Source organism: Falco punctatus, assembly GCF_963210335.1.
Source record: "Falco punctatus genome assembly, chromosome: 1".
NCBI lineage: Eukaryota > Metazoa > Chordata > Aves > Falconiformes > Falconidae > Falco > Falco punctatus.
This window is the reverse complement of record NC_137580.1, coordinates 127638636-127660889: the sequence shown is the minus strand read 5'-3', so window position 1 is coordinate 127660889 and position 22254 is coordinate 127638636. Positions and strand designations below refer to the sequence as shown.

Sequence of the window (22254 nt, the reverse complement as noted above, 5' to 3'; positions counted from 1 at the left end):
GAGAAATTGTGTATCATCCTGAAGCATTAAGCCCTAGTCTACTGTGTCTTTGCTGTGACCAGTCCAGAATACATGGGGTGGGGTGTGGAACAAAACAGGAATTCATTTGGTATATTATGCACTAGGAAGAAAATGTCTAGTCCTGATCATAACCAGACAAAACTTACAGTTTCATTACAGTCCTCAGCTTGGTTGAGAGCTGCAGGTGTTACAGGCACAAAGGCTATGCAGAGCTTCTGGTATTTCCCAGAATCCATAAGGAAAGGATGAACCAGCGATTCACACTATTTTGAGGTCATGTGCAGATTTTTTTCATATAACACCCCAAACAGCAAAGATTTCTCTGCTCTCACTGCTGAGAAGTTGTATTTAAAATTTGTCTGACACTGTCAACCACTAGATCTTACACCACATTTCTAAGCAAGACTGAAAAGTCTTTTACTATTTAAGAATTCTAAATACTAAAACCTAGATACGCTTCTTCAGTGGATTCAAATTTTCCAGTGAAAGGCTTTAAACTTCTGAAACTGTAGTAGATGAAGAGTCAGAAGAGCAAGAGCTATCATTTCTTACTGCTCCAAAGCATTCATCTAGGGATAGTGAGGAAAATTCCCAGCTGGAATGTTGCGGAGTTGATGAAGCAGGTACTGAGATCAGAGAAGGAACAAGCAGCATGTAACTAGAGGTAAGTAGCTTTTTACTCTGTCTGCCTCTAACTTCTCATACTTCCTCAGACAAATGCAGGATGGTTGATCTCACAGACTGTTACTAAGATGGTAATTCTTAAGAGCCCTGACTTTTGCAGTAGATGTGCCTATTTCCTACTGGCACAAAGATGAGATCTATTCCAGAAGCATTGAGAAGGCTGCTAAAATCATATATTCCAAAGCCATTGCTTCTCATATGCAGTGCCTCTGCTATTGTCAAAAGTTGTTTCCTCTTCATATATTGGTGGGTTATCTTCCTTCGACAGGTTCAGCAGCAGGGAGCAACAGCTCTGCAGCTCAGGTCATGCCTGTTTCCCTCCACAGCAAATGGCCTGACACCTTTCTTTCAGAATACCAGAGTTAAAGATTTAACTCTGGTTTTCTGTCACAAAGATGTGCTGACTGCACACTAATAACTTCTGTCATTTCAGTCCACCCATATTCATTCCTGTAGCAGCATATGGCTTGACCTGGCCAGCAGGATAGCGGTGGTGATGACACCTTAAGTCTTACCAGTTTAACTAAACTAGCCTAGAAAACGTAGTCATCTGTTTATGCAAACATGGGGGTTTATGTAAACTAGATCTACAATCTTTTCAGTGTAAATGCACAGAAACTTTTGAAGCTGAACTTGGATTTCTCAAAAATTTCTCAGCAGAGGTACTTAGAATTAGGCACAAATAGCTGTGAGCCTTCTAGATAGCCTCTAGATAGCAAAATGTAGCTCTTGGAACATCAAAAAGACTAATTTTGCTTTACTTGGGTGTAGCCTTGAGATTGTACCTTGAAGAGCCAGTCTTAGTTGTGGCACCATAGGATGCAAAAAACCCCGCCATAAATGTATTCTTAAACTATGTTTTCTTAGGAGCTTTCGATTCTAAAGGGCATCACTTGATGGTAAAGACTGCTTGCTGACAGGTCAGTACTGACAGAAAATACTTGGGGGGTTTGTAAGTCATAGTAGTTCATAAAACTACCTGCAAACAAAACCTGGAGTACTCTTTAGAGAACAAGGAAAATAATTTCTACATGGAGCACCACAAAATTAATATTACTTTAAATTAGTTGGTGCTTTAGAACAGTCTTCAGGATTGTTTACAGTGGGAGCCCATTTCCATTTTCAGACTGGCCAGACTGTAAGTCATGGGGAAAGCAGTCCCCTTGTCCACATCAAATTCTGGCTGCCTGTCAGCTTGGTGTCCCCTCTTTTTTTTCTTCTCTGCTTCTGTATAGCTATTTGAGCATGTGCAAGTGAAAGCCACTTTCTAAATCTGGGTGCTAAAGTTATTTTTCCTAAGCTTATTTTCTCAGACCCACGGTTTTTGACAAGCAAATAAATATTTATTCGCTACATCTGCAACAGTTTACTAGAAAAGCATTAAAAAACCAAAAAATCTAAGCGTAAATGTACAACATTACATTAAAGTGCATTAACAAGAAACAAAGTCATACTCCCATAGTCCTAAAGACAAGCATGGCAGAGAGACAGACACACACATATACAAGTCAGGACTTACCCCTGTGTCATGTGAGAGTTGGTGTTTTCCTGAAAGCCCTCTGTTTATGATTGCCTACCTAGCTGAAGCTTTTCTTTGGGATGTTAACAAAGGTGCATATGTGAGAGTATTTTGGATTTTCATGTTGAAGTCTGATTGCTTGGTTAGGGGAATGTTTTAATTTCTGCTTAGAGAATGATTTTACATTGGCTAACACACATTTGTTTGGATGGGATTTAATATCAATAAGCACGAGATCTGTCCGGTCCTTCATGCCTTGACACCATACCTTCATACCATGTCAAGTACCAACTTTTGGGAGCTAGCTGCTGTAGCAGCAGGTGTGGCTGAAGGCTTGCTGTAATGTATTTAAGAACTGGAGAAAAATGATTATGATTTTAAACAGAGAGCTGCATCGCTTTAAGGTTTTTAGTTCTGCTGATATCTTCTAGGCTCCAAATAGCTACAAGATATTTTATTCAGAAATTATGAAAAAGCAAACGTATCTTTGTATAGGAGGAGGAAGGAAACAGCTTTAACCCTGCATTACTTGTTGTCTAGTGAATGGGCAAACGGTCTCTGCTGTATTGGGTGTTTTGCATGTTTGATTCATATATAAATATATATATATGCATACACCTCTTTATATATTCTCTGTGTGTTACAGGCATTTATATGCACACCCTCTCCTTGCATTAGGAAGTTAATGGTCCAAGATCCATTACATGATCAAACATAAAATATTTTAACCATAAATCCCTACGCTATTTATAGAATGTACAAAGATCTAAAAAGCTTTAAAAACTATGCTAGCCTGTATGCTAAAAGACCGTTCATTAGCTCCAGAGAAATTATCTATGAAAACTATCTTTCAGCTGTTTTATAGTATTATACCTGAATTTTTTGCACTTGTGTTTTTCAGTTGTTTTACTCACAGGCTTCTAAAACAGTTCATGAACTATGTGTCTGAAGAAATTACATTTTTTCCAGTAGTGTATGATGCAAGAGCAAATTACATTATCTTTGGGATGCTTGGCAGTTCAGCTTTTGCCTTCCCTTTCCCTTTTTTCAAATAAGAAAATTTTAACCAGGTGAAGATTAGACAAAGGTTCATCCATGTTGCATGGAACTGTTCTGCTTGTGTCCCCCGGCAGGTGGTGTTTCTTTATCAATGCTCTATGACTCCCAACCATGCCACATCCTCAAAATACATGAAAGAGCGCATCTCACAAACTGCTTATAAGGGGATCTCAGTGGTGTTGAGATTAAAGAAATACTGTACCAAAATACCTGGAGGGGTTTAAAAGCAATTCCTTGAGAATTTACAATAAGCAGGGTTACAACAAGGAGCCAGGCTAGTCTTGCCAGGAGAAACGGTTCCAGTACCACCTTCCCCTTCTATACCTAAGTTCCTAGCTGGTGTTCTGAGACAGCGCTGGGAACCTAAAGACTTGCTGCTTGCCTTTTTTGTTTTGGTTTTTTTTCAGACATCCTGGGGTAGGAAGGAGGGGGGTCTATAAAACAGGAGGTCTGTCTAAAGGCCTTGGTGGCCATGTCTGTGGGAGCAGCTGGGTATGTGCCTCAGCACAGCCTAGCATACTGGCCTACAGTTGTCCAGACTGAGGATCTGGCATGTGTGGAGGTTTCCTTCCCATCAGCATAGTCAATCTCTTTCCAAGAAAATTAAGGCAGCTGAATGGAAGGAGGACTGGAAGACCAGCACACACCTGGACGTCACCCCTGAATGCGAATGGCAACAGGGAGCTTCGCTGGCTCCAGAACTCAGAAGTGCTCAGGCCTGCCAGTTTTGATGTTGCCAAGAGATCTGCATTAGGAGTTTCTCATCTCTGTGTGGATGCCGCTTGTTATAGCCTGCGTAAAACTGCTTAGCAAAGTAAATTCCAGCTCTTATTTCTCAGTTGATGGAAGAGTGCTGTCATTTGACCTCTCTCATGCAGTAGGTATCTCCTGCTCTCATAAGTACTGCAGTCCATTGGTAGGTCTGTGCTGAAAATAGCGCAGGAGCGGTGGCAGTTCTACTCATAGTTCCTCTTTGAGTCGAGATGAACTTGTATAGGCCAATGAGGCACCTTCCGTGAATGCTGGATTTACTTTAGAAATTATTTATGGTGTCTTGTTGAATTGTGTTTCCCTTGTCTTAGTAACTTTCTTTTCTGCCCCAATCACATAAAATTCTAATGTAACACTTCTCGTTTCCAGCTTAACCGAAAAGCTGTCACGTAAGGAAAATGAAACAGTCTGGAAGCCAGTAGGATAAGCACAAATTTTTGAGATGCTACAGTCTAGACGGTTTGCAGAATGTATGGAAACTTAAAATTGTGCCAAAACCAGAGGTCAAAAGAATAACTATTTAGTTCTGCGATAACGCTATACTGTTACCTAGCAAAGGTGATCTAAACCCACAGGAAGACAAAAATGGCTATTTGAGAATCTGATTTCACCTTTGAGAAGGTTTCTAGTTTTTGCTTTTTGAAACAGAACAGGGAACTCCAACCTGAAAGCTATATCAGGCCTTCACATATCATCTGAAGCAGCCTCCAGGGATTTCATAAAACCATCTGTGGATTCCATTTTCCTCTTGCCCTTTCATATGGTTACCTTGTGGACCTAGGAGTGTTGTGTTCCAAGTACTGATTCAGTCTTTAGCAAACTGGAGCTATGTTCAGTGACTTGAGTTCTTGTAAGTAGGACATGCCAGTACAGTTCCTGCCACTAAATTAATGAGTTTTTAAAGTAACCCAGCACTATATGCGATATAAAAATAAACAGTTTATTCAGTGCAGCATCCATTTCTTTTTAAAATCACTCAGAAAAACCCATCGTGATCCTAACTTTTCCATTTCTGTACAGGGTTGTCCTAACAATGCAAAACCATTTGAAGAAACTCTCAGGATGGAAGCTGCTATCTGAGACAGTTCCACTGGGGAATGGTTCATGGGTTTGGCACTTTGTTGGATTCACTGTATGTTTCTGTTAAAATGGTCAAGTATGAAACAACTGATGGTGTCTTTTTAAAAGGGATATAGGGTTTTAAGGAATTAAGAGTCTTTTAGGTTTAAGTTATTAAGCAGAACAATTTTGGCACCTGAAGGCCAGTATTCCTTTGCTACCAACAAGAAAACTGAATCTGTCACAATTAGTCTGTTTTGGAGACCGCTGCTGCAATCACAAAGCCTAGAGAGCTTTTCATAAACACATCTGAAAGGTGGTCTGCAGTAGCATGACTGCATATAAAAGACTGTGTTTCTTGAATGTGTTTGGGTGGGGGAAAAAAAAAATCTAGAGAACGCTTCCTTTTACCTTCCCTTTCTACCCAGTGTCCTCACAATTACTATTTTCCCTTTCTGCATTTCTTCAAATGTCCTGTCACTGCCTTGTCTGATCTGTTTCTGTTTCTTCTCCTTCCTCCATACCGATGTCAGAGAAGATTTGAAGACTGGCCAGAGACTCTCTGTTCAGTTTGTGCAACGAGCAGCAGAGCTGACTCCATTCTCAATTGAACCTTATGCACTGCTGCCACACATGTGATAACAGTTCCAGCACATCTCCTCAACCAGCAAGAATGGCACCTTGAACTTCCACAGATGAAGCAAAAGGATAGGGAATGAAAAAAAAAAAACCCCTACCACATTAAGACCTTCCTGTGTTGCTAACATTGCATTTTAAAGCTGGCTAACATGTTTCAAGATAGTTCAATCCCAAAGTCTACCCACTCTGATTTATAGGTCATCTGGGAACTTATGCTGCTTCTTTTACATACAAAATGGACACATTTTCAGAAGACTCTACTAAACCTAGTATCCGTGTTACTTGTAATATTTTTCAGTGCTGCAGGGAAAACATACTGAAAACCACGTATGTAAATATATTTTTAACACGTAACGTTGCTTAGGGTCTGTCAGGACCAGTTCTGCTTGTTTTCTCTTTTAGCCCTACCTTGGACTACCACTTGTGTGATCTGCTCAGGACAGTATCTGTAATGTGCCTTTCCATGTACAGTATTTCCAGATAATTAACAAAGATTACAGGTTTAGACAAAACTCAGAAATACATTTACATAAATAAAAGTAACAGATATTATCAAAATTAAAGAAGGGCTGAGCCAATTAATCTAAAAATCTAAAAAAGTAAGAAATTCAAAAACCTATTGGAGACCTTTAAGTTCCTGAGATTTTTCTCCCATCTCAAACTCGTTCCACACAATACAGCAATTTCACCAATATTGTCTGAAAACATATATATAATTCCACTTTTCTTAAAGTATATTCTTCCTATACCTCTTCCAAGTGAGCAGTTTCTGGTGATGCATAGCAAAACTCTACTTGTGTTTACAAAAGCTTTTTAGTTTACATAAAAAGTAAAACCACAATGCTCCACCTTTTACTGATAAAGCTAATTTTCTGGTAAAGGGTTTTCTAGCAAGTCAGCTTCCAGAGAGACCTGATGAGCTGACTAGCCTCCAGTTAATAAAGCAGATGGCCCAGCCCTAAGCTAGTTCTATTTCTAAAATAAATAGTGTTGAAACTCTTTCTACACACTTTGTAGGTTTCCTGTCATGCTCACACACACGTTTCTGGGTTTGTTACAACTTCGCCATTTTTTTCAGGCTCATCTTTCAGAAACTGCTCCACTTCAATGGAGTCCACCTTGGCATCTTCAGGCATTTTGTCTTCAGATTTGTTTAATTCCTCTCTTTCTGCTGCTTCTTCTTTTGTACATGGTTCTTCTGATTTTTTCTTAATGCAGAAGAAATTTCCCAAGGCCAATACAAGTGCTGATGTGGTAACTTCAATTCCAGCAATAATAAAAACAAACATGTACCTCCCTGTTGCATCCAAGAGTTTTCCTGAAAAAGACAACATTCTAGGTAATTAACAAAAGTGATTCTCTTGCAATGACTTTTTTTCTGCTTCTTTTAAACATTTAAATGACTCCTGTCTTAGAAGCACCAAGACTATCTAAGCAGGGTTTTTGAAATGGCTTTTTAACAAGTTCATAACAAAATACTTCTCAGTTATTTCATTTCAGTTTTTCACTGACATTATATCACATCCCAAAACACATACTCCCCTGCACACAATACAGTCATGCAATTCAACTGGACTAAAACCAGCCTAGCCTTCATATGCAAGAGATAAGTGCCATGTATTTCAGATCACAATGTGTGCATCCATGGCTGGGATCTGTACCATCAGCTTCCTCTTGCTCCCAGTCTCATTTACCTTCCTGCACGGGCAGTGCACTGTCTGCTTAAGACGCAAATCTTTTTTTAAAGGTTGGTCTGGAGTACCTGACCGATTCTGATGCTTTAGTCAAGTTAAATTTTCATGGGACCTGGTGGAGGTGAAAGAACAGGAGGCAGCATGTGAAGGAAATGTCTCTGGCAAAGCTGGAGATCAGAGGAAGTAGTGCATAGGACTGTTTGTGCTATGAGGGGCTCTGTCACAGTAAAGACATGATGCTTTCTAGTGTCTGGTATAAACAGTAAACATTTAATGGCAGTATAAACAGTAAACAGTAAATGGCAGTGAACTGGTGTGGTTTTGGTTCCCTCTGTCCAATCCCCAGTTCAGGGTCTGTAAAATTTATATTCTTTGATTAGTAATTAATTTCCAATTTTGAATTCAAATTAATGTGAATTCAATTATTTTTTAATGCCCCCGTATTGGGTTGTGAAACATGCAATAGAAGCAGTCTACCTTCCTTAGAACAGTCCAGTTTTATAGTCCTCCTTGTAAATTTTTTTCTTCCAACATCTTCCTTCCTCCTCCAAACCTACCATGGGTATAGAGAATTTATCCTAGTACTTTCCAAAGAAAATTGACAGGTTTCATATTCTGAATCCCCACTCTAAAGAGGTCTGAACTTCACAGAAGTTATTCACTGTGCGTGTGTGTGTGTGTGTGTGTGTGTGTGTGTGTCTGTGCGTAAAACTCATCTCATACAATATTAGCCATCTACTAATAAGAGTGTAGGCTTTCAGTGGAGCAAGAGCAGCGTCTCCAGATGGCACTTCAGCCAATCCTGAAATACAGCCAAGAAGGAAAAGATTTATCTTGGACTATTTCAGATTGTAACTGCAGAAATTAACTGAAGCATGTGCAGCACTAGTGCAATATGCACTTCTTGAGTGACTCATGTTGTCTTTTCCTCTGCTCCCTTATCATACAATTTCTGTAAATGAACGCAATGCAAATGATTGAATTCTGAACTAAATGACTACTTACCCGCTGATGGTGGACCGATTAGAACAGCCATAGCTTCTGCCAGGAGCACTAAACCGATAGCACTGGAGAACTTCTGAGTACCAACAATAGCCATGAGAACTTCAAACTGAAGAGCACCTACCATTCCATAAGAAATGCCAAAGAAAATGCAAAAGACCACCAGGCCACCATAATCAACAGACATGGAACCCATGAGATCTGTAAAGCCATTGAAAATCATGGCAAAACTGAAGAGGTAGACACAGCGTGGTCTAACCCATTTAAGACCAGCTACCATTCCACATATAGGTCGGGCAAAGATATCAATGAATCCCAGAATAGTCAGAAGAAAAGCTGCTTTGGTGTCTTGATACCCTAAATCCTTGGCATAACTCACAACAAAAACTGGGGGAACAAAGAGGCCAAGCACCATGATAGATGCTGCCAGTGTGTATATTACAAAACCACCATCTTTAAACACACTGAAATCCAGAAGTTTTTTCTTTGCTTTCTTCTCAGCTGGTTCTTTGGTAGCTTCAGACTTTTTGGGTGGCTCCAGAGGTCTCATTAATGCTCCGCATACACAGCAGTTGAGCAGCATCCCACCCAGTATAAGGAATCCTCCTCTCCAGCCGTACTCATGTTGTAGTATCTGCCCCAATGGTGAGAGAGCACAAAGGAACACAGGACTCCCAGCAGCAGACAGCCCGTTGGCTAAGGGCCGACGTTTGTCAAAGTATCGGTTTAACATGATAAGTGAAGGCTGAAAGTTCAGTGCCAGACCCAAACCTGTAACAGAGGGTACGTGAAAATTAATACTGGCCTACAATATCACTATTTAAAAAATACTAATTACAGTTTTTCTGATTCATTACTTAAGAGATAAGTTTTATTTCAGATAGACAAAAGATTTCTAAGATAACATTTTTAAAAGCATTCTACCTCCCTAATATTCTTGTACTTTATGGTCACACTTCACTGATCACAGCAGTGGCTATTGAACATAGTAGAAAAATTAACGTTCATAAAAAAATAAATGACACTTCAATTCCATATTTATCTACCATCTTTATAAAAGCCCATTTAGATGATCCTGATGATTTAGGTATTTGTCACTTAAACAAAACTTCGATCAAAAGCCAAGACATTAGCTAACTCATTTTCAGCTATGCACACTACTTACCAGTAATCACACCTGCAGTTAGATAGATCTGAACGATGCTCGTGCAGAAGGAGGCTATAACCATTCCCATTGAGGCAAAAAGGCCACCCACCAGCATGACAGGGCGACAGCCAAAGCGATTGACACACACACTGCAGAGTGGACCTAGGCAAGAAGAGCAGAGCAAGTTACAGCTGCTAAGATAAACCAGTTTTTGCAATTGATTGTATGTCAGTTTGCCTTTCTTTGGTGGACTTGGCAGTGTTAGTTTACAGTTGGAGTCAATAATCTTAAAGGTTTTTTCCAACCTAAACGATTCTGTGATTCTTTCTGTACTTTGTCCATACTGTCAGGCCAATCCAGAAGAGTGTTCCTTACAGTCAAATACCTATATCCTTTTCATCCTCAGAGTGCCATGCAATTTTTCTTTTTCATCATCTTCAGTAGCTACTGAGTTACAGAGATTTAATTTTATATACAAGCTGGATGTGCTTAAATAACTTTTCGATTTATGTGATCAATAGTAATTCTTCTTTGGCATGCCTTACTTGCACACAAGTAATGATACGCTATCGTGATTCATGCTGTAAATGGCTGTGTGGTTTACAAACATCATTGTGTGATGCAATACTGTTTCAAAACCAGAGAACTACCTACCTGTTCCATAAAGCATGGCCAACAGAATGGAGGAAATCCATGCAGTGTCACTATATCCAACACCAAATTCCCGTATAAGTTCTTTAAAGAAGACACTGACCGCCTTAGGAAATGCATAGGAGAATCCTGTGATGATAAAACAGCCAAAAAGGACAGCCCAGCCCCAGCCTCCATCAGGGGCTTTAACACCAGATGGACCATCATCAGCTACTACGGCTCCCATGACGAGGCTCAAGTGTTACCTAAGAAACAAAAAGCAATTACAGTCTATAGACACTGGGACAATTATCTAACTCAAACCACCTAACCCAAACAGGCAGAAATTGCACTATAGTTGAAGTCACATATAAGATACGGGACGATTTTAAATTAAAATCTTATCTTGAAGATGCAGTGCAATCTTAACTATTCCTTGTTCGGGTTTAGTCCTTACAAAGCTTGAACAAACATAAAAATGAGGCATGGAATTGCATTTTACAGTAACATCCCCTCACAGCTCTCTGAGTCAGAACTGGATTTCAACCAAATCACTGTTTCATAGAAAAATTGAGGCCATTACAGCAGTTCAGGGCAGTGGTGTTTATCGACTATATGCGATAACCACTGCGTTAAGGTCTGTGGGATTTTTGTTACAAGACCTTGTTATATGAAGCTGCTGGACTATTCACTTAAGAGACCTGGATACAAAATCCTGGTGCAGCAGAGGTATACTGGGCAACTGTGGACAAACCACCCAGGCTTTGTTCCCTAATGAGGGCAGCAATACAGCCCTGATGCACCAATATCTTGAAAAGATAGGCAGATCCCTTTGAGCTTCTGATGAGCTATCAGTTTTCACGCATCAAGTAAGCAAGCTAAACTGCAATGAAAATCTACACAGGCAGTTTTTGTGGATGATAGGAGTTAGTCACTGCAGCAATGCTCTGTATCACTGCCTGAAGCAAATAGTTTCTAATATTCTTGTTATTACATTACCAGTAAAATGTTTTAATTTCTTTTTTATGAATGTTATCGTTCACAACTTCCATATGCAGCCACAACTGCCTTTGCATCTAAAAAATGAGGTCTCTTCCTGTAAGAATTCTATTGTACTAGTCAGTAATACTGCAAGTAAGACAGAAATGCTGGGCAGGGGGCGAAGACACTGAAAAGGCAGATAGAAGTGTCCCTGCATGTGAAGAGTGCAGGGAGGTATTGCATCACAGCAGTTAGGTTTTTGTAGGATCTGTGTATTACAGAAGTCTTGAAAATGTTAAAAGTGAGCTTCAAACACGTTATACGTTAAATCTTACATGCAAAAAAAATTGACCATTTCTTTCCAATGCAATTGATTACTCCTGCTGGGTCAGTGTTTCTCTCTGTTAGTACCTAAAAGAGGAGTGCAAGCACAGTTGTTCATCGCTGAAGGATGCTTCTGCTTTCAGAAGTACAGCTCTGCATAGTGACCGCTGTGCACTGGGAGTTTATGTAACTGTTACAGCTCCCATTTCAGAACCAGACGAGGTACGGCACAACTATCTAGCTGATACAAACTTGTCTGGACACTGACCACACAATGCACAGCCTGTTACTAGGCCTGTACGAAGTACTCACTGTGGCACCTAGAACAGCATCCCCACTGCTTGGAGGAAATTCCTTTATATACATGATGCAGAACTAAACCTGGCTGCGACTACAGCTGCTTTGTTACCCTGGGCTGCACAAGGACAGTAAGCCTCATACTACTGCCTTTACCTCTTGTTTTCTGGGAATTGAATATAAACAGAAAACAATTTGTCTTAAGTCCATACAACTAGAACCTAAAATGGTTAAACAATAAAACTAGATGTACAGGTGCCTGCTACTACAGACAGCTGATTCGCAGATTGCTCTGAGAAAATCACAACTTGTTAGACTAGGCAGTTTCTGCACCAGGCTTTGGGTCACTATATGCGGGTCTTAAGATGCATCTCTGCCAATGCCCCCGACACTGGCATCTGGCCACCCTTCAAAACTTTTTCACAGTAACTTCTGCACAATACAAGGTGAAAGGCATTCTTCAAAAAAGGATTTTGTTTTGTTTTGTTTTTAAAGCAGTAACCTGACAGCACAGAGTAGGTGCACAAAATGTAAACCTTCGCGACACTGGTAGCTCTGCAATATTGGTGGTAATAGGGAAAATGCCAAGCCAAGTATCTCAGCTCATGAACAGAGAACGGGAATAAGACGTAAAACTGAAGGAGTGCAGGGGACAGGAGGAATTGTCAGTCCCACTGCTTACAAATGGCTTTGTTGGGAGTGAATGCTTAAAATGGTGGGGGAGGGGTTGTGTCATTTTTATTCTTTTTGTATTAAGCACCTAGTAGCAGCACAAGGTCAGTAACAATACGTGAGCGCATGCTGCCGAAACACAGCAGCCGGCGGTGCCTGCAGCCCGCTCACCGGGCTGGAGGCACTGCGGCTCCGGGCACCCACCTGGGCTGGCCCACGGGTGTCCCGCGGGGGCTGCCGAGCTCGGGCGGCCCCGGCTGCGAGCCCTCCCACGCCCCCACAAGCGGCAGGGGGCTTCTGGGACGGGTCGCCGTGAAGAGCCGCTTGGCAGCGACCTTGTCCCTTCCAGAGCAGCGCAGTGCGAGTGCCAGGGGGCAAGGAACCGCGCACCGCCGCCGGCACACCGGGCCTGGTGCAAGCGCGGTACCAATGAGGCCCAGCCACCCGCCCGCCTCGGGGCTGCGCGGAGCCGCCATCGCCGCCGCCGCCTCGCCCCGCCAGCCCTCCGTTGCCCCGCGTGACCCCGCCGCTGTGACGTGGGGCGGTCCGGCAGCGCGCGCTGGCAGGCGCCGCACTGAGACGTGCGGGACGTGACCGACGGAGGGCGGGGCGCTACCATAACTGCAGCAGCGCCCGCCCCGCGCGGCTCCTCCGCACGGCGGCGGCGGCGGCCCGGGCGGGGCAGGGCTCGCTGAGGGGCGGCGGCGCCCGCCCTGCTCAGGGCCCGCCGCGGCGCTGCCCCTGCGGGACCGGGGCCGGCCCGCCCCCGGCACCTCGTAAGAGTGAGCTCCTGGGGACAGAGCAACGTCCATCTACTGTCCTCCACGTCGTGCCTGTTGCCACGTTTGGCCAGGAATCGCCATCAGCGCACGCACCGGGACCGGGCCTCGCGCCGTGCCCGTGGAGCCCGCTCCGCTCCGCACCCGCACCGCCCGCCGGAGCCGTCCGTGCATCGCAATTCGCAGGCCCCACGCAGCACTAAGTGCCCCCCCGCGCGCCCCCGGCCCGGAGTCCCGGCGGTGCCGTAGCTGGGTGGCGCAGGCAGCGCTTTGACTTACAATTTCGCCTCATCGCTGCGATGCCGCCCAGGCCGCCGGGCCGGGGGGTGCCGCTCCCGCCCTCGCGGCCCGGCCCTGCCCGGGGCAAGGGCTACACTGACCCGGCCACAGCTCAGCCCCCCACGTTCCCCCGCGGGGGTTGTCAGTGCTTGTTCCAGATTCCTCCCGTCATAAACGGGTTTTTGCTCTGGTAAAGCGTAAAACGAAAGGAGCAAATGTAGTTAAATCCGTGGGGTTTCATGCTCCCAAGATTATCTTCCCGTTGCCATGGCAACTAATACAGGCTCCCTGGGAGGATGCTAGGTGCTGCCGGTAGCGCGGTGGGGGCTGCTTGCTACGGTGATGCAGTTTATATTAAAGGGGAGCATTTGCACTACAAAAAGGAGCAGATATGGCAAGAACCTAATATCGGTGTTTAGCCAGGACCCCTGTGGGCCACACAGCAGCACTTTATAGCCAGCAGGCTGGCCTATATAGCTTTAAAACTTCTCCTGAATTGATTCTACTATGGCAGAAATCTACCCAACCGTGAATTCCGACAACAGAAATAAATAATTGTTATCAAAAATAAAACACTAACTTCCACACAGGGAACACAGTTCAGACTGGAATTCAGTCTGGAACCCCACTAGACTGAGAACCATACAATTAGAAAATGAGGAAGATGGCCTAAGCTAAGCAATGTAAAGATCCTCCCTCGCTTTCTTATCTGTGGGAATGAAGAGGATAATGATTCTCTCTTCAAAGGGCATTGCAAGTATGGACACACTGAAAAGCATAGACTGCTACTATGCTAATAGGAGTCATAAACCTCCTGTATTTGCCCAAATGTATCAAAATCTAAGCAGACTAAACAAAAGATGTTACCTTAACTCTACTAAAATTTTGCAGGAAATGGCTCCTGCAAAACTAATTTTATTTTAATACCCTCCAGACCATGGTGATAGCCCTCTACACATAAAACAACTACCCTTTGCATTGATATCACTGACGTCTGCCTCTTTAACTCTTTCCTGACGCTCTAAAGCACTAATGCATGTATCTTTAATTTGAATTTTATTTATTACAACTCATTCTTAGGTACTTTGTACAAGCCATTTTGATGAGCCACTGTATGACACAGTAGTGCATTTCTTGTGGCTTACCTGCTTGTATATCAGCCAGTGGAATTACGTGTCCATCTCCAAAGGCTGCTGCAAATTCCTGTTACCTACAAAATCACTACCCTATTTACCCATGCCTGCCCTGAACTCCCATCATCTCTGCAAGACCCTGCAGTGACTTTCACTCTCCCATTTTGGCCTCCTCTGTTTTATCTGAGACAGTTTTCCTGTTCTGCTGCCTTTCTTAAGGGTTTGCCAGCCTTCACCATTCACTCATCCCTCTCTCAAAACTCCCACGATAAATTATACAGTGATTCTGTGCCACCTGTAGCCGTAGGTGATGTTCCACACCAATACTTACTATTAATCAACCTCCAGTGCCCACTTAGCCTCAAACCATTTTAGTGTTCACTGCTTCAGTGCAGTAATGTACATCACAAGTTACCGGCAGACTGCAATGACACTGTAAATTTACACTGCAACTTTATGTGTAATACTAATAATACTAACCAGTGGAGGTCCTGTTATCTGGGTGAAGTACTCTACAGGGGGAGTTGCAGGTTGTGGGTTTTTTCATTATTATTATTATTATTATTATTATTATTATTTATGTAATGAAAATGTTAGAACCCTGTTCTTTACGTTATCTGGGAAAATCAGATCACATTATCATTTTGGTTTCTTAGTGGCTTCCCCCCCCCATAATGAGCATGTCACCAACAAGTACCCCTAACTTACACTGGGCTATAAGCAAAAGAATAAGCCATAGATCTGCACGCTAACTTCTTGTTTGAAGAATTAATGTGGCTTTCTTCTTAACAAGAAAGAAACAGCTCTTGTAATCTTGAGATAAATGCTTGTATGACTATTTTCTTTTAATTACAAATACAACAGTAACTAACAGTTCAGTCTTCTCAGGTACCACCTCTGAAACAAGTATACTAGTTCTATAACAATAGCATTGTCAACCTCCCTAGTTACTGTCTCTGCACCAAGTGCCTGGTTTCTGAAGAACTTAACTTATTTTTCTAAAGCTTATGAGGTTTTTTATACCACATCCATTACCGTAAGTGCATTAATGTCAGCATCACAGCAGCACCTTAAGACCAGACAGCATGTACCCTTTCTGTGTGCACAGGAAAAGTGACAAACATGCCTTCGGTTGCACATTAATTATCTGGTCGCTTTCCATACACTTTCAAAAATAGAAGTTGCAGAATCCCAACTTCAGTTGAATACTTGCAATTCGTTCTTCACGTATCTTTAAAATTAATTTCAGCCCTGCAGCTACAGTGGCTTTGCAGTGTGTCAGAGCTTTAGAAAAACCGAAATTCTTTCCAATTGTTTATAGTAGTGTCCTTATTTTGTACAGCGTAAAAGCAAGAAGTGACAGAGCTAGAGAAACACCAGTTCAGGTTCCGGTCCTGTCACCAGCTGGACACACATGCTGATTTTTGCAGAATACTGCAGAACTGCCCTGACCCACAAAGTGCTGGCTTGCATGCACGCAGTGTCTCAGGCAAGGATCGCACAGCAGCTGCGCATGGTGGGGCAAGATCGGCTGCCCAGGGTGGTCATTTTACACAACTTCTTCGGACTGTGCTGCTGTGTAACATGGTGTCATACATCAAGATACGGGAATTCCCACTTCAGTCACCATTTAAAACCTCCACCTTATTATTTTTATAACGTACCTCCAGTTACACTTCTGAACCAACCACAACAGGTGTACTGTACCAACGGACTCAGCTCTACGCTTTTAAACGGATTGCCACGCCTTGGCAAACTACCGCTCCCTCTGAAATAAACATCGCAACACCGTACGTGCTTCACCCTGCGACATCCCCAGCTAAACCGTTCTCCGGCTGCTCCATCCCGAAAGCGCGCGCACCCGCGGGCCCCGCGCGCTCCCGCGGCAGCTCCTAACCGCGGGTCGGGACCCGCGCCGCAGCGCTGCCCCCTCGCCGGGCACAGCAGGGCGAGACTCCCGGCGCGGAGGGCCAGCAGCAACAGGAGCAGCAGCAGCAGCAGGGGGCTCTTCCTCAGAGATGCCGCGGGGGGACCGCGGTCAGCTGAACAATGGTGGCGGTCTCGGGGCCGCCAATGGCCACGGCCCGTCGCGCCCGCCCGGGTCCGAGACGGCTCCCGCGGAGCCCGGCCCGCCGCCGAGAATGGAGTCGGAGGGGCGGCCGCACCGTCCCGCCCGCCGTCGCCGGAGCGCCTGCAGACCCGAGCAGCAGAGCTCACGACCGGGGCTGCGCAATGCCTTTACGAGGGGAAGGTCCCTCCGGCTGCGCGTCGCTGGCTGTGGCGGGGCCGGGCTGCACCGCTGTGAAAAAGGGGACTCCGGCCAGCACTCTCCGCCCGAAGCTCCGCGCGGCGAGGAGAAGTGGGCGGCAGCGAGGGGACCCTCGTCGCCCGGTACCGTCTGAAGCCGGCGATGGCGGGCACAAAGCCCCCGCTGGCGGGCGCCTCACCAGCCCCGGCGCGGCACCGTGCGAGCGCCGGAGCCAGCAGCACCGCAACCCGGGCGCCCCGGAGGAAACCCCGGAGGCACCGCCCGGGGGAGACTCGGCCGCCAGCACCGCTCGGCACCCGGACAGCGCTGCCCGGCCGGCGGCCGCGAGGGGACCCGCACGGCGGCAGCGCGGCTTCCCGGGCAGGAACGTACCCGCCTGGCCGCGCGCGGGCGGGAACGCAGCTGCGAAGGGGGGTGGGGGCGCCCGGCCCGCCGCACCCCCGGCGCCCGAGACGCGCTCGCTCAAAGCTTCGAGCGCGTCCGCCGACCCCGGCAGCCCCATGAGGGGATTCGCCTCGGCCTGCGGGGTCGCTGCCCCCGGCCCGGACACCCGCGCTCCCCGCGGCGCTCGCCACCGTGCGCCAGCCCGACACGCCGCAGCACGGCGGCTCCACCTCGGTACCTGAGTCGCGTCCCGCGGCCCCGCCCGAGGATGCCCGCGCTGCCGTCGGACGCCGCTTCCCCCCTGCGCCCGCGCCGGCCGGCCCCAGCCCGTCTGCGAGCCCCGGCGGCGGAGCGCCCCGGCGGGCGGTGGCTGGGCCCGCCCACGGCCGCGCGGGGCCGCCCGGTCCTAGCGCCGCCACGTGCCGCCAGCCCGCAGCTACAGGTTCGCCCGCGCAGGGGCACGGCGGGCGCGGGGGCTCGCCGGGGCCGGGGGCCGGGGCTGGGGCCGGGGCCGGGGGGACTGGCGGCTGCCCCAGGGAGCGCGGCCCCGGCCGCCCCCAGCGGGACCTCGGCAACGGGCCTGAGCGTGCGGGTACGCGCCGGCCGCCGGGCTCGCTCCGCGCTCACTCCCTGCGCTCCAGGGCAGCCGCGCAGCTTCCGCGCTGTCGCATCCACAGGGAGGACCCTTAGGGCTTCCAGGCGCTTTTCTTCTCCCTCATTTTGATGGCGGTGTTGTGCATCCTGCAGCCAACTCACCGCCTCCTTCCTCGCCCCTGCCGAGGGAGCACACTTGCCTGCCAACGTGCCCACCCGAGGGGTCGCTCCTTTTGCACCCAGGTGCAGCGAGCTCCCTGTGCCGCTCTGCTGCGCCTCTCCTGCTGTCCATACAAACGCCGAGTTGTGAAACGCAGTGTGTGTTGATATTGCTATTATTGAGCATCCATGCAAGCTGTGATGGACAGCACAGAAAGTAACACTGCTTGGGCCCCACAGGGCCTGGCAGTTTGGCAGCTGGTGCCCCACTCCCCTGGGTGCTTACAGCACCCAACCTAGTTTACAGGGGCATGATTGTCCCCCTGTGCTCGGCACTGGTGATGCTGCGCCTCGAATCCTGGGCTCAGTTTTGGGCCCCTCACTACAAGAAAGATATTGAGGTCCTGGAGCGTGTCCAGAGATGGGCAACAGAGCTGAGGAAGAGGCTGAGGCACACATCTGATAGGGAGCAGCTGAGGGAGCTGGGGATGTTTAGCCTGGAGAAAAGGAGCCTCAGAGGGAACCTTCTCACTCTCTACAACTACCTGCAAGGAGGCTGTAGCGAGGGGGGGGGTCAGTCTCTTCACCCAAGTAACAAGCACCAGGATGAAAGGAGACAACCTCAAGTTGTGCCACAGGAAGTTTAGATTCGATATTAGGAAATACTTCTTCACTGAAAGGGTTGTCAAGCACTGGAACAGGCTGCCCAGGGAAGTAGTTGAGTCAGCATCCCTGGAGATATTAAAAAGACATGTAGACGTGGTGCTTAGGGACATGGTTTAGTGGTGGGCCTGGCAGTCCTGCGTTTACAGTTGGAGTCCATGATCTTAAAGGTCTTTTCCAATCTAAATGATTCTGTGATTCCTACAACCTGTGTAGACGTACACCAGGGTAGGGTCGCAACCAATACTGTCTTGAGAGCTATGGTGTTGCACAGATGAGTAGCTTCCAATATTTTAGAATGTACTCGGTGAAATACAGAGGAAGAATCTGAAACTCTTTTGACACCACAGAAGTTACTTTCTTTCCCATGCACATTACGTTTGCTTTGGCTTTTGATTCAGTTTTGCTGTAGTACCCATTTGTACCTACTTAGGGATTCATTGCAGTAATGTGCAAAGATGAGCAAGGCTGGCTGGTTTGTTTGGGGTAGACAGCATACAGCCAGTGGGACATACATTGCTAATCTTAAACACCAGTAAAAGCAGGTTTTGACTGTCTACCATCACCCAAATTTAGGCCATTCGATAACAGGCCAGATGAAGGGAATTACGGAAGAGCAAAAACCACTGATTCTTGTGGAGTTTCTGAAGCAAGTAGTGCAGTGCCTGAGGCCCAGCAAAATTCATGGACCCTAGCGCCTGAAGACATTTTTACATGTCTTTACAGGTAATCTTGGTTCTCCAGGAAAAGGAAGTGTAGTCTTCATTGCCAGTCCCAAAGGACTGGAAAAACTCCAGCAGTTTTTGAGACGGAGACAGTTCTGTTTGTCATGACCCCACCTTCTGACTAATTTCTTCAGGAAGATGTTTCCATCCTGCAAAATCTTCTGCTTTGTCACTGCACTTTACTTGAATCTCTACATCACAGAAATGTATAGCCACCAGTAGAATTTTTAATTCAAAACTTAGAGGTATGTACTTTGTGAAGGTATTTTCAGGAGGGACAGAGGTGCCTAGGACTGGGAGGAGCAACAGTAAAAGTGGAAGTTGTCAAAATACCTAAACCATCAGTATCTCTTATAGCTACTATAAAGATATGAGAGGCTAGGTAAGAAAAGCAGTGTTAGCCAAACATGTTGAAAAGACCAAAAAGAGGACTGGTGTGTCCTTCACATCTGTCAACATCATCCCTACCAAAGCCTCCATCTCTCTGCAGCCTAGTCACCATTGCGACATACACTCTTTGTGCTCAGTTGTGGAACACTCACACCATTTAAGAGTTGGTTTTTTTCCTAGAGCCAGAGGAGTGTCACTGCAGCTGGTCTGTTTTTCAAAAGTGGCCATCCATAGAAATAGACCAGCTGCTGAGAACAGCGACCAGTGGTCTGTGGTCTCACTTTTGTAGTTGACAGCTCCCACTGTTTTTGGAGAAAGTGTTTTCTGAAAGATATGTGTTCTTAGAGGATGACATGCCAGGGTAAATGACACCCCTCAACATCAGCACCCAGATCATTGGATTTGATTCACTATTCAACAAGGCAGTAGTGTAAGTGAGCAGAACACAGTGTTGCTGTGCTTGCAGAAGCCTGCACAGAATCTGCATGGGCATAAACACTTGGAACTGAGATGAAGGCACAAACCCCCTGTCTGTTAGGTGGAGTTATTTTGCATTTGTTTAAGCATTAAATATGCTGCAGTACACTTATGAGTAGAGGGAATATTGAAGTGCAGCAAAGACAACTCAAAATGCAGTGACTTGAGGCATATAACTAAAAAAAGAGCTTTGAGTGAAAGTCTCAGTTTAGTTTCTTGCTAAAGGGGATTCTTGATAGGGAAGTATAATTTTGCTAGATTATAGATGGATATAGATAATAGATGCAAGATTCCACCAACTCTCCCCTAAAAAGTCCATAATTCCTCATGGGTTTCCAAATATGGAAGGATCCTGGTGTGTTCCTTTACGTATTTCATTTGACTTTGTTATTTTTTATTTTGCACTTTGCAGCAAGGAAGGCTAATGATATTCTGGATACTAAATCGGAGGGCACATTGCTGGTTGATGGTCAGTTCCTTTTACGCAGGACCCTCAGCTTTCCAAGTGGCTGGCCCCCAGGCTGTGCAGGTGCATGGGGCTATTCCTTGCCAGGTGCAGGATTTTATATTTTCCTTTGTTGAGCTTCATGAGATTCCTAGATTGTTTCCATTAAAAATAGAGTGATGTAGTGAATCCAATAACTATTTGCCATTTCACATCAATAAAGACAGTCAGAGAATGCTGGAAATTTTCACCTGATCAGGCTTCCAGAAAGGCAGAAGTGACTAGAATATTGTTGTTATGGAGTATAAATAGGAAGAAGGCAGCTGAAATTAGTACAAAGCTTCATTGCTCTGGAACTTAGGGCTTCTGATTACAAGTGTCTTCCCTAGCCCCTCCTGAGCTGTAGAAATGCTTCTGTGTAGCCTAACAGTTTTGAGTGGTTGCTGTTCCCTGTTCCAAATTTCAGCTGTACTCTGCCATTCCTGCAGTTCGTAGGTGAGTCCCAAATATTACCTTAAAAGTGCCTGTAAACATGTATTCTTATTAAGCTTTTACAGATATTTTGGTATTAAGGCTATCTTATTTGCACTTGAATGGAGTCTGTTGTATTAATTATGGATTTTCACTGCAGTGTTTTTAAGACTGTTAAGAGTACCATTGAACACTTCAAACAGTTTCGTACATGGCTAACTGTGCACTGAGCAATGTATGCACCTCTGCCTTGGATTCAAAAAGTAAATGCAGCAGACCATGTTGTACAAAGAACCCTTGTAAGATCTTTATTGCAGAAAGGCCAGTAATATTTAGAGTTGAGGTTTCAGTAATTTTTAGTTTGTTTCTAAAGCAAGTATGAAAATAAGGTCTTTTTGTATGATTCTCAAGATGCAGTTGAGGAACATGAACTGTACCTACGAAGATGTATATAGTTGTTGTACAGGTAGATATGGGAAAAAGAGACATGGAAATCAAATTCTTCTAGCCTGTGATGAAATTAGAGTTTAAATGTGTCATTTGGTTCCTAAATAACAGCACTCAAACTTCAGAGGGGATCAGAAACTCCTCTGGAGTCCTTTGCAAGCTATAAGGTAAGCTGCTTTTATTTAGAAAATCTTGTTTAAAACGCTATCTCTGAATTTGTTGTATTTATTGTTTGTGTACTGTATGCCAAATACATTCCTTGGGGTTCTGTGGAAATAAGGCTATTCATTTGAAGAAAAGCTGCACTTGAAAGAAAGGCTTTTCTGAATCACATTTTAATTTTCATGTTTCATCATGGTAGACTATGTACATACTCACTTTGGAGCCCCCACAAGATGTTTCTCATAAATCTGTTCCTCTGGTTGTCCAGGTAAGCATCTTTGGAGTGTACCATAGCTCTCACGTGGCCTGTGTCTTCATACTACTACTTAGAAGAACTGTGTACTTGAAAAACTTTGAAGTTTGTGTGATCCTGGATCT

General features: G+C 45.3%; 1 protein-coding gene across 2 annotated transcripts; it reads right to left on the bottom strand.

Moving 5' to 3' along the window:
- Window positions 1–4980: 4980 nt before the first annotated feature.
- Window positions 4981–18600, bottom strand: SLC16A3 (solute carrier family 16 member 3). Of its 2 annotated transcripts, none has more exons than XM_080373865.1 (5): window positions 17574–18600; window positions 10250–10491; window positions 9614–9757; window positions 8452–9219; window positions 4981–7070 (listed from the first exon to the last, which is right to left on the bottom strand). In XM_080373865.1, the coding sequence occupies exons 2-5, from the start codon at window positions 10470–10472 to the stop codon at window positions 6784–6786; spliced, it is 1422 nt and encodes a 473-aa protein (XP_080229991.1). In that variant the 5' UTR covers window positions 10473–10491; window positions 17574–18600; the 3' UTR covers window positions 4981–6783. The 2 variants fall into 2 exon arrangements, with proteins under 2 accessions (XP_080229991.1, XP_080229990.1); XM_080373864.1 differs by having other exon boundaries at window positions 17582–18598.
- Between the last annotated feature and the right edge of the window lie 3654 nt (window positions 18601–22254).